The 12,018-nt window shown below is 55.0% G+C and overlaps 2 protein-coding genes across 2 annotated transcripts in view; one reads left to right on the forward strand and one right to left on the reverse strand.

Moving 5' to 3' along the window:
* The first annotated feature begins 479 nt into the window (after positions 1–479).
* On the forward strand, positions 480–3,488 carry Gprin1 (G protein regulated inducer of neurite outgrowth 1). The gene has a single exon (XM_026398140.2). The coding sequence runs from the start codon at positions 480–482 to the stop codon at positions 3,486–3,488; it is 3,009 nt and encodes a 1,002-aa protein (XP_026253925.2).
* Positions 3,489–4,610: 1,122 nt separating this feature from the next.
* Positions 4,611–12,018, reverse strand: part of Cdhr2 (cadherin related family member 2) — a 28,133-nt gene continuing 20,725 nt past the window's right edge. The window contains exons 21-31 of the mRNA XM_026398242.2: positions 10,068–10,219; positions 9,819–9,927; positions 9,646–9,734; positions 9,133–9,201; positions 8,951–9,028; positions 8,795–8,855; positions 8,589–8,713; positions 7,974–8,087; positions 7,813–7,893; positions 7,489–7,546; positions 4,611–4,745 (exon numbers count right to left, since the gene is read on the reverse strand). Coding sequence (XP_026254027.2) covers positions 4,611–4,745; positions 7,489–7,546; positions 7,813–7,893; positions 7,974–8,087; positions 8,589–8,713; positions 8,795–8,855; positions 8,951–9,028; positions 9,133–9,201; positions 9,646–9,734; positions 9,819–9,927; positions 10,068–10,219 — 1,071 coding nt within the window. The remainder of the gene's footprint in view (positions 4,746–7,488; positions 7,547–7,812; positions 7,894–7,973; positions 8,088–8,588; positions 8,714–8,794; positions 8,856–8,950; positions 9,029–9,132; positions 9,202–9,645; positions 9,735–9,818; positions 9,928–10,067; positions 10,220–12,018) is intronic.

The raw sequence follows: 12,018 nt of genomic DNA on the forward strand, positions 1-12,018 counted from the left end.
TCTTGGCCACAGCCCCCACCACTCCCTCTTGTTTTATACCCAACTTGCTTCCCTCACTCAAATGACCTCTATGGCCTCAGAGTTTGTAGCTGTGGCCTACAGAACACATGTATAGCCTCTGGGTTGCATGAGGTGGGCATGACCATGGTGGGAAGACATTAGGAGAAACTGAAAGGTCAGGCTGTGGCCAAGTTGTGAAGGGCCTTGAATGCCATTTTAAGAAGTCCTATCCAGAGGACCACTGGGTGTGATGAAGCAGGAGAGTGACATGGTTGGGCCTATGCTTTTAGCCCAGGCCCTGTGAAGAGGAGAGGGCCAGACAGGGACAAAGAACCCTGTGAAGAGCTAGGCTGCTAGGAAGAAGGTGAGCAGGAGGGGCTTGGATGGATGCTGTCCCCCTGTCCCCTAAGTCTGAGTCTGCTCTCTCTCTGTTTCAGAACCAGACAGCAGCCTGCATTCAAGCATGGCTATGAGGGCAGATGGGCAGTGCTGAAGACCCAGCCTGGTTCCAGCTGCTTCCGACAGACTCCAGCCCCCACAGTCCCTTCTGCTGCCCACAGGATGGGAGCCTGGGTGCTGGGGGCCCGGCCATGAGGGACTGCTGCCTCTCCCAGCAAAAGGCCAGTCCTTCATGCCTCAGGCACACCCCTGACCACACCCCAGGCATGGACTCCAGACACAGCAGCCCCAGTGGAGCTGGGGAAGGGGCCTCCTGCTCTGAGGACCCCACTGGGAACTTAGCCTGCCCCTCTGCCACCTGCCTCCCTTCCCAAGAGGAAGCCACCAAGGAGACATTGGGGATACATGGAGCCTTGATCTCAGGGACACCAGAAACCACTTTGTCTAGGAAGCCAGAGATTGTGCCCTCACTGAAAACTGATCCCACGTCCTCAGAGAACAGAAATCCTGTGTTCCTGGAGAAGAGAGATTTAGATTTCAATTCTTCAAAGCAGGCAGATTTGGGATCCATAGGAAAGAAAGATGCTGGTTCCACAAGAAAGGCAGAGCCTGTGTTGACAGGAAAGGCAGAATCTGCAGCCTCTGTAAAGGGGGATCCTGTGCCTCCTGGAAGGATGGATTACACGACTCCAAGAAAGGAGGATCTTGAATCCTTGGGAAAAGTAGATCCTGTGTGCTCCAGCAAGGTTGACACAGTGTCCCCAAAGGAGGATCCTGGGTCTTTGAGAAAGGTGGATCCTGTTTCCTCAGGCAAAGTGGATCCCATGTTCCCCAAAAAGGAGGAGCCTGAGTGTCATAGAAAAGAGCACCTTGTGTCCTCAGAAAAGGTGGGCTCTGCATCCACAGAAAAGATAGATCCTGGGCCCTCAGGCAAGGTGAATCCTGTATCCTTGAGAAGCACGGATCCCACACCCACAGAAAAACCAGATCCTGGGCTCTTGGGAAAGCTGACTCCAGGGGTATCAGGCAAGACTGAGCCTGTATTCTCTGGAATAGGGACTCCTGGGTCCTTGGGAAGGGTGGATCCTACATGCTCAGGGATGGCAGATCCTGCATCTGTGGAAAATGCAGAAATGGTGTCCTTGGCAAAAGAGGACCCTCAGTTCCTGGCAAAGACAGACCCTGCCTCCTCAGGGGAGGGGCATCCTGTGTCTGTGAGAATGACAAAAACAGTGTCTGCTGGCCCAGTGGATCCCATGTTTTCCGGAAAAATAGATCCCACATCTGTGAAAAGTACTGTTCCTGTGTCTCTAGGCAAGATGGATCCAGTTTCCTTGGAAAAGGTGGATCCCATGTCCTCAGGAAAGCCAGAGCCCTTGTCTTCTGGGCAGGCAGAACATGTGTCTATGGGAAAGACAGTAACTGTATCTTTAGGAAAAGAGGACCTGGTGTCTTCCAGAGGGGTGGATCCCACAACTGAGAGAAACACAAAATTACCATCTTCTGAAAAAGTGAATCCTGAATCTTCAGGCAAGACAGACCCTGCGTCCTCAGGTCCAGGGGACCCCAGGTCCTTGGAAACAGGAGTTTTTCCACCTGCAGTAAAAGCTGAGGCCGTGACTGAGGAAAAAGGAGATTCATGGTCCTTGGAGAAGGCAGGTCCTACAGTCTCAAGGAAAGCTGATCCTCTGGTTTTAGGCAATGTGGACCCTGTGAGCAGGGGAAAGACAGAAACTGCCCCCTCTAGAGAAGTGGACTCCATGTCTTTAGGAAAGTCCCCCATGACTTATAGCAAAACAGGTCTGGTGTCCCCTGGGAAGGCAGATCCCATGGACTGCGGTAAAGCAGAAGCCATCCCAGAGGAAAAGGTGGATCCTCCATCCCTGGAGAAGGGGAATCCTGTAAACTCCACAAAGAAGGAAACCAAGGCCTTGGGGAAAGTTGAGCCCATGTCTGGGGGCAAGGCAGAAGCAAAGCTCCCTGGACAAGAGTGTGCCACATCGTCAGGAAAAGCAGAAGGGTTGTTTTTGCAAAAGGAGCAGCCACAGACCTCTGAGAAAGTAGATCCGGGATCCTCAGGAAAAGCAGATCCCGTTGTGTCTGGGAACGTGGAGCCTGTGTCCCAGGACGACTCTGCATCTCCAAGAAAAGCAGAGTCCCCATCCTCTGGAAAGGGGTTTTCCATTCCGAAGAAGACCGAGTCCTCTTCCAGGCAATCAGATGGCAAACCCTGCAGTTCAGCCCCATCTCCCCGCGGTGGTCCTGGGAGCTTGGAGAGCGGTGTGGAGCCAGAGCCCGCCCCCAACGCTAAGACCTCCAGCCTCTGCCAGAAAGACCTGGTGGCCACTGAGGCCGAAAAAAGCCCCCATGCGGAGGCCGCAGCGCCCCAGCCGGGACCACGGACTCGCGACAACTTCACCAAAGCGCCGTCGTGGGACGCAAGCGCCCCGCCACCGCCGCCGCGCGAGGACGCAGGCACACAGGCAGGGGCGCAGGCCTGCGTCTCGGTGGCCGTGAGTCCCATGTCTCCGCAGGACGGCGCGGGCGGCCCGGCTTTCAGCTTCCAGGCAGCGCCTCGCGCGTCCAGCCCCACGCCCAGGCCTCCTTCGCGCCGAGACGCAGGCCTGCAGGTGTCGATGGGCGCCGCCGAGACGCGCTCCGTGGCCACTGGGCCCATGACGCCTCAGACCGCCGCGCCCCCTGCCGCGCCCCCTGCCTTCCCCGAAGTGCGGGTACGGCCCGGCTCGGCACTGGCGGCCGCCATGGCTCCCCAAGAGGCGGCGGAACCAGTGCGCGACGTGAGCTGGGACGAGAAGGGAATGACGTGGGAGGTGTACGGCGCCGCTATGGAGGTGGAGGTGCTGGGCATGGCCATCCAGAAGCATTTGGAGCGACAAATCGAGGAGCACGGCCGCCAAGGGGCGCCCGCGCCGCCGCCAGCCGCGCGCGCAGGCCCTGGCCGAGCAGGCTCGGTGCGCGCCGCAGCCGCTGATGGCGCCGCCAAACGCCCGCCTGGCCTCTTCCGCGCGCTGCTGCAGAGTGTGCGCCGGCCGCGGTGCTGCTCGCGGGCAGGACCCACGGCCGAGTGAGCTGCCCCTGTTTTGTACGCCCGGGTTTTCAACCTTCTCAGGCTACTTTCTTGACCCCAGACCCCTAGAAGGTGTCCCCTCGGCGTGCGACAGCCCTCTGAGGGGTGGGCAGCCTCTAGGGGCTTCTCATCCCCTTCTTCCCAGCCCCATTCTGTCCCAAACACACAAATGAAACCCCTTTACTTAGTTCCCTCGTGGCCTTGAGACCACAAACCCATCCCTGCCTCCCATCGTGCCCTCAGCTGCGTTCCCTCCCGGTCACACTGGGCTAGCAAGGGGACCTGCCCAGCACCCATACCTCCGGCCCCCTGAGAGCTAAGGCAAGCTCCTGAGATGGCCAGATTAGGTATGTTGAGGTCTCCAGTGGGACCAGATTCCCAGAACTGGGAAAGACTGCATGCAAATCTTTTAAGTGGCCCTCCGTGTGTGCAAGGATCGGTGTGTGAGACCCCCACCCCTAAGCGTGCTGGACTCTGAATGTGAGACCCTGGAGGTTTCTGAACGAGTGGGCATGTGCTGACCCCCAAGGCTGGGGCATCTCTTGCATGCTGTTGGTGGTCCCTCCCCATCTCCAGTCTCCCCCATTCCCCAACCTTTAGCTCCTTTCCCACCAGGTCACTGGTTCACAATTCCCAGAGAGGCCAAAGGCCAGGAAGGGCACTGGGGATTCAGATGAGAGGGAGAGTCGCAGAAAAGTGAGAGGGTCTCAAACTGGACAGAAGGTCACAGTCAGGCTCATGGAAGGTCTTGGGCCACAGCTGCCTAGGTGGTAGCTGTTCTTGGGTATTGGGGACAGGGTGAAGAGTTCATTCTATAACCACAGTTCACCTTTAAAGGCCACCCTCTTCAGTCCCTTGTCCCCCCTGTGCTGTGAGCCCCCACAAGTCCCTTGTGACCACTCAGTGCCCTCGTCCCCACCCCTCCAGCCTCAGTTTTTGGCTACAAACTGTCACAGTATACGTTGGTAATAAAATCTCTCCCCAACCCTTGTCTGCTGTGATTGACTGAAATAAGAGGCAAAGCAACAACATATATTATTATGTCCAGGGTGGGGGAGGTGTTGTTAGGCTGTCAGGGGGAGGGGGGCCTCTTCCCAAGAGGGCCAGGGGAGTAGGGCCTCCATCACAGGTCTGTGGTGTCCAGGCTGGGGTTGGTGAAGGACATTCCCTGTTGCTCTCCACTTGTGTCCACCTGCCTTCCTGACAGCACCACACTTAGGGGCTCTGGATCCTTCTCCGGTGGATTGTTCTGAGGCTCCTTCTGAGGGAAGAGGAAGGGAAGGTGAGATGACAGAGTGATCACAGACCCTCGGGAGGAACATGGCCTTCATGCCCATGACCACATGGCTCCTCAGCTGAGGTTGCCCCCACAAGATGTAGTTAAGATATCTAATGTCATCTAATCTTTGTAAAATACCTTTTTATTGGCATAACCTCTGTGTTTAGTAGAGATCCCTTTATTTCTGAAAGAGCTAAAAAAAGGGGGGGATTTCATTTGTTTGGGACAGAATGGGGCTGGAAACCCCCAACTCCTCTTGGGGCCTCAATCTCCTAGGTATGTTTCAGAGTTGGCCGCGACCAGGGGTGGTACATGCAGATGGGCTGGAGCAGGTGGTGGGCCAGGGTGAGTTCTTTTCTGCCCTTTGCCCTACCAACAGAGCAGCATTCTGGGGTTCTGCCCAGTCCTGAAAAATGTCCAGTCCTAAAAAATGTCCAATCCTGAAAAATGCATCCTGTGCCAAGGAGTCAATCCATCTCGGTTCCTGCCACCTGCACCCCACAACAGACACCATGTTAAGCAAAGTTCACCCACTACCCGAAATGCCCACAAAAACCCCTTGAGGGAGGGTTTATATCCCCCATATTATGATGTGGGAACTGAAGCTCAGCAGACCCTCCTGGGCAGGAAGTGACAGAGAAAGCTTTGGATCATTGGTCTTTGTAGATCTAAAGCATGTCCTTGGATGAATCAAGCATCTCCTGCCACCCTCAGGGACATATCACACCCAGGTCCCACCTGTAGTTCATCATGGCACACCCACTCCACTCCTGCCCTTCCTCTTTCCCCTCCCCATGTGACACAGTGCACACTTGCACATCCAGCCAGTCACATGTGCCTCTTCACACATACACCCTACTGTGGGAGGACCAGGTCCCCAGGCTCAATCCTCTGCTGCCATCTCTACCCTACCCAGGACCCTCCAAGGGCTTTTCCCAAATTAGGAACTGCTCCAGTCTCTAGTGAACAGTGGAACACATGTGGGGCCCCAGAGGGGCTAAGCATTCTGCCAGTGTTCCACAGAACCTGAGCAGAGGAGCAGTGCCACCCAGGATAATGTCACCTAGCCCCTTAGATCAGAGACCTGAGTTCTAGTGTGCTCCTACCCTGCAAGCTGTCTGACCTTGAGAGAGTCAGCAGCCCCCTCTGAATGTCAGTTTCCTATTGGTAACCTGGAAAGACAGGATGGACGACCTCTCAGGTCACACACACTGTCTATCTGCACATTTTTGGAGTTCTTGGAAAAGTCATGCATCAGTCACAAGATTGATGGAAAAGACCCCCGCCTGAATCCCCACCCAGCCAAGGAAGTGAAGGAACAATGGCTCCTAAGAAGCCTCTGTGGCCTCCTGGGTCTGCCAGAGACCCCCAAGGCCATCCATTGCTGGGGCAGGGAATGAGGCCTTGGGCAGCTTCTCAGAAACTTAGCAAGCTCCTGCCTTCCCTGTAGCTCTTTTGCTTCGAAGTCTCTGTGAACTTGTCCCCTCCCTGCTCTAGACTCTCCCATAGGCCCAGCCCCGCCTCCTGGTCCCCTGACTCCACTCTCCTCCAGGGGTCAGCCTTGGCCCCCTCTGGGGGAGAGATGGGTGCCTAACACCAATAGGCAAGATCATTCCCTTGTTTCTCGTCCCCTCCGACATGTTCACTGGAGTTTTTGCCTCAAACTGTCTTCAGAGATGAGCTATGCCCAGAGGTTGCCTGGATGGCCAACCAATGCCCCCACCTCAGGGACCTATCTGGTTGCCTCTATGCCAGATTCTCAGCACTGTGAGTGACATGCCTGGGTCCCTGTGCAGCATTCTGGCATTTTAAAGTCCAAAAGACACTTTGGTTAACCAAGTGTTTCCAAGCAAGGAGTCCTCAAGGGAACATGGGGACTGAGGAGTGAGGGCAGGCTGGCGTTCTTACAGACAGCAACCAGGCTGAGCTCAGGATCTCAGGGGCCTGGCCGTGGGCAGATGGTGAGTGGACACTTCTACCCACATCCACAACCTCACACCATTACAACTCAGATAGGAGAATTTCTATTCCAGGGGAAGAGACGGAGTAGTTCTTTTAGTTTCTGGATCCTCCTCCCCAGCCTACTCACCGGCTCCTGGGGTTCACAATCCTGCCTGTACATTAGAATCCCCTGGGGAAGCTTTGACACACACCCATGCCCAGGCTCCACCCTGGGCCACCAAAATCAGGATCTCTCCTTGAGACCTGGCACCCATAATTTTAAAGCTCCCCACAAACCCAGGCTGTAAACGCCTAACCAACTAATCCACTTAACAAGTGATGACGCTGCCGTGTATTGGGCCTCCCTCTCCTTGGTTAGACCATGTTTATTCATCTCCACATCCTTCCTCACCCCATCAGCTTTCATGTAAAGGCTAGAACAGGATGGAACTAGACTTCCGAGCACTTGTTTTAGGACCAGGTATTGTTTTTTTGGCTGCTCTTATTTAATCCTCACGACAGTTGATGTTTTGCTCCCCGTTTACAGATGAGGAAAGTGAGAACCAGAGCCAGGAAGTCATCTATCCAGGGTCACATGACGACAGGGATTAGACAGGGATTGGACCTCATTCCAAAGCCATGGGGCTTCCCAAGGCCTGGTGCAGAGGAGTTAGACTGCCAAGGCCAGCAGCAGGTTCCACCCACCCCTTTCCTGAAACCACCCCTTCAAAGAAGACTCCCACATCAGAAGCCCCAGGGACCAGCTCATCCCAGATCTTGCCTTGATTTTCTGATTGTTCCCGTCCAGGTCCACAGAGTTGTCATCCAGGGAATTGAGGCTAGGGGAAATGGGGATGGAGCTCAGGATGTTGGCAAACCCAGTCCTTCCTATCTGTGGCCTCCACCACCACTATCTCCACTGCCGTCACCACCACCACCATCCCCACCTCTATTACCCCACCACCACTGTTATGGCGATCACCATCATCTCCACCACCAGTCACCGCCACCATCACAACAGTCACCATTACCACCATCACCGGCCCCATCACCATGATCGGCACCATCACCAATAACCATTCTGGCCGTGAGAGGTGCTGCTCACCTGACATAGTCCAAGTCACTGGAGGAAGTGAGGTACTCGAGGCCCAGGTCTTTGGTGGGCAGGTTCAGCATGGGGTTGGCCCTGGAGAGAAGGTCAGGTCAAGTGGCCGTGGCCTTGGCCACCTCACGGGGTCTCTTGCTCACCCCTGTACCCTTGCTCACCGCTCAGTGTTGTACATGTTGGTCCCGGGGATGGCAGATGCTGAGGGCAGCACCCCTGCTGCTGTCTTCCGGGCCTCCTTGGCAGCCTTCATGGCCCGAAGCTTCCGGTGGTAGCTGGAGGGAACCAGGAGAGGAGTCAGGCTTTTCCACGCACCCACTGAGTGCCCCCGGAGGCCCTGAGATGTGGCCTCTCGATGATCCTGGCTGGAGAGAGCCTTGGCTCCATCTTACAGGGGGCAGAAAGAATAGCTAGAAGCTGAAGGGCACACGGCCTGCCCATGGCAGGGTCTGAATGCGGCCTCGGTTGTGTCTACTAGAAGGGGCAAGGAAGGCCGTGGCACTTATTAACCGCATCGGAGGTGCCGGGCATCTTGTGTGAGACACACTTCACAACCTTGGGTGCATCAAGAACTCTAGCATCATGCTCCTTCTGCAGAGGAGAAGCCTGAGGCTCGGGCAGAAGTGACTCACCCCAGATCTCCCCACAGGTCACTGGGGCTTGAACACATGCATACCTGACGCCCAGACCCAAGCTCTTTCTATTCCCACCCTTGACCATCTTGGGAGGTGGGGCAGGGGGAGGGTTGGGGACGTGGAGGGGCATCGGAGCAGCACCTCTTCCGCATACACACAAGGGCCATGATCATGATCGCCAGGACCAACAGCAGAGCCACTCCCAGTCCTATGATGACACTGATGAGCACTTTGCCCTGGTCTTCCTCCTGGTTCTCCTGGGAGCCCTGGAGAAGAAGAGGGATGACGGAGGCTGTGGGGTCCACCCCCTCCTGCTCCCTGTGCGCCCTCTGCCCTGCCCCACTCACCAGCACCACCAGCCCCAGCCGCAGCAGCTGTGTCAGTGCGTCCTGGTCCTTCCGGATCATCCTGGCCAGAGAGCCCTCTCAGACCCAAGAGCCACGCGCACCCCCCCGGGGCCCCCTGCTCGCCCTCTGCCCACCCCCAAGGACAGCCCCACTCACAGGCTCAGCTCACTCAGTGTGAGGGCGGACCCATTGGAGAAGACAAAGTAGGCATCAAGATAAGACTGGGCTCGAGCCCTGGAATGGGACCGAGGAGAAGAACTGGCAGTCCAGAAACTTCCGCAAGCCTCTCTGGCTATTTCTTTCCTCAGCCCAACCGTGATGGGCCCGCCAGCACTCACCGAGCAGTAGATTCCACGTCCTGAATGTTCACAACGTAGACCGTAGTCCTGGTCGCCTGGGCAAGAGCCCTACAAGGAAGGCAGGTGTCACAAGTGCCTAGGAGAGGGGCCTTAGCCAAGGCCTGTGGCTAGGGCTCTTCCAGCGGACTGAGGAATTGCGTGAATGAGAAGGAGGCACAGTGGCTTGTTGGTGAAGCAGATAGCACCTCTGTGCCAATCAGAAAGGGAAGCCCTTCCTCTAGCGCTTGGCGCGCAGGGTGCTCCCGTGCAGTGCGCAGCCTTCACAGCTGTCTCCACATGCAGCTTATTTAGGCCTCTTTCTGCTTTGGGTTGGGCATGCACTTCTGGGGGCATGCAGAAAGGTGGTGCAGGGACAGGGACAGGATCAAAGACAGGGACAAGTCAAATGTGGGTCAGGACAGAATTGAAAGACATTGCATCCAAGTCTTGCCAGGGACCAGCCTCTTAGGCCCTCTTCTTAGCCGTAGCCCCTCCTGTGCTCCCAAAACCTACGCTTTAATCTCCTCCACGTTGGCGCCCACCTCCTCCTTTGGTGTGGAGAACTGCAGCCTCACACGGTAACTCTGGTCCACAGTGAAGAGCTAGGGGACAAGGGTCGGGGAGGGTGAGGAGGCACTCAGAGGACTGGCAGAAGGCACTGGGCTGAGGTGGGGGCGGGCACTCACATTCAGGGTGACTTGGGCTTCCTGTGCAGGACCCACAGAAGGTTTATCCTGGGCCTGGACCATCACTTGGTAAGTGCCTTGGAGAGTGGAATCAAGGTTGGTCACCAGCCTGTGGAAGGTGGGAGGACACAGCTCAGTCTTGGAACCCAAGCTGGGGCCCTCTGTACACCTCCCAGCATGGGGACTCGCTCACCGGAAGCCTCCCTCGCTCCCCCCACCCCTGTCCCTCCAGGGGCTGCCTGCAGTTACTCAATGCTGCCAGTAAACACAGTGGCCTCCACAGAGGTGACAATCCGGAAGAAGCCCTGGAAAGGGATGGTGGCCCCATCCTTAGAGATGAAATTCACTTGGAGGATGGAGAACTCAATGGCTCCATTGTTTCCTGAGTCATTGTCTCTGGCCTAGGAACAAAAGTGGGTGACATCTGAGGGCCAGCTCAGGCACCCCTCCATCCCCAGCAGGTCTCAGAAGCCCAGGAGGTCGGTCTAGGGAAGCTCCATCAGCCTTTCGGAGGCTACTCCAAACTAGCAAACACTTTTCTGAAGAGAGTGAGCTTGCTCTGCAAATCCAAGTTGGAATAAGTTTCCGCTCCTGCACCCTAATTTAACATATCACTCCTCAGAGCCCCTCCCATGTCGAAGTTCTGCCTTTCAGCCAGGCACAGTGGTGCACACTTGTAATCCTAGCAACGTGGGAGGCTGAGGCAGGAGGATTGCAGATTCAAAGCCAGCCTCAGCACCTGGGCAAGGCCGTGTCTCTAAATACGAAATAACAAGGGCTGGAGGGTGTCTCGGGGGTTAAGTGCCCCGGTGCAAAAGAAAAAAAAGAAGTTCTGCCTTTCTCCCCCAGCAACTTACACACACACACACACACACACACACACACACACAACACACACACATATTCGTGGGCACAGAAATATTCAGCTTCCCTAAGCATTGACCGTACCCTTCCTTCTCTTTGTTCTCTCATTTCAGTCTTACTACTACAAATACAGATTTCCTTGGTGAACCATGAGTGCTCGAGGAGTGGGGCACAGACGTTTTTATTCATTCTAGTGCCTTTTGGAGAAAAATATAACTGACACACGAGGGCTGTGTGTTCACTGGCTTTTCTGTTCAGGATGAACAGCTGGTGGTCAAGTTTCAAACAGGAGTTGATTTTTTTTTTTTTTAATAGAATTGTAAGCCAAGACTGTAAGCCACAATTGCAGAAGCTGTGCCACAATTTTATTTTTTATTTTTTTTTTTAAGAGAGTGAGAGAGAGGGAGAGAAAGAGAGAATTTTAATATTTATTTTTTAGTTCTCGGCGGACACAACATCTTTGTTGGTATGTGGTGCTGAGGATCGAACCCGGGCCGCACGCATGCCAGGCGATCGCGCTACCACTTGAGCCACATCCCCAGCCCACAGGAGTTGATTTAAGAAAAAAAAAAAAAACCCAGTTCAAAGCCTGACTCTTCTCACAGCATCGGGTTTTAAGAGGCTGAAGGCTGGGAAACTGTTTTAAGGCTTTAAAGAACCGAGAGAGGAAAACTCTGGTCCCCATTTTATAAAAACTGAGGCTCCAATAGAGAGACTGTCCTAAGGGCCCCTTGGTTCCAAGAGGGGAAGGCCAGGCCTGGCCACCCCCTATACCATGTCCCTTCCACAGCACAGGGGGTGGCACCCAGATTCCACCTGCCAGGAACCACCAGCAATCTTTCCAAGGAGGGAAACTGAGGCCCAGAGGCGCATGGCAACTGTCCATGCCCAGGCCCCGTGGGTCTCACTCCCCCATGGGCCTCACTCCCCCATGGGCCTCAGTCCCCGTGGCCTAGCCACCTCTGATAAACACACCCACAGCCAACACAGAACAAATTAAAAGCATTTTTATCATTTTGCTCTGGACATAATTTCTCTAGAAGGAACTCGTTTAATTTATAATTGGCTATGATTTTTCTTTCCTACTCAAGAATTCTGGTACAGTCAGAAATAAAAAGAAAAGTCTAGCCTGAAACGTGATATTGATAGTCATGAAATTTTTATGAGTACTAAATTGAACAATTAGCGAAATTTGATCCTATCAATGAGGCAGGTGTTGGTTTCCATTCTGGGATTGGCTTTTTCATCTGTTCAAACCCAGACATTTCCTTTCCAGTGTTCAAACGTTTTGGGGGCAGCTGACAAGCCTGAAGGGCTGCGTCCCATGTCCCCTGGG

This window comes from Urocitellus parryii, chromosome 1, assembly GCF_045843805.1.
Source record: "Urocitellus parryii isolate mUroPar1 chromosome 1, mUroPar1.hap1, whole genome shotgun sequence".
Taxonomy (NCBI): Eukaryota; Metazoa; Chordata; class Mammalia; order Rodentia; family Sciuridae; genus Urocitellus; species Urocitellus parryii.

What these genes read in the sequence shown, in the direction of transcription:
- Gprin1 (XM_026398140.2), top strand. Translation starts at nt 480, where the DNA reads ATGGGCAGTGCTGAAGACCCAGCCTGGTTCCAGCTGCTTCCGACAGAC.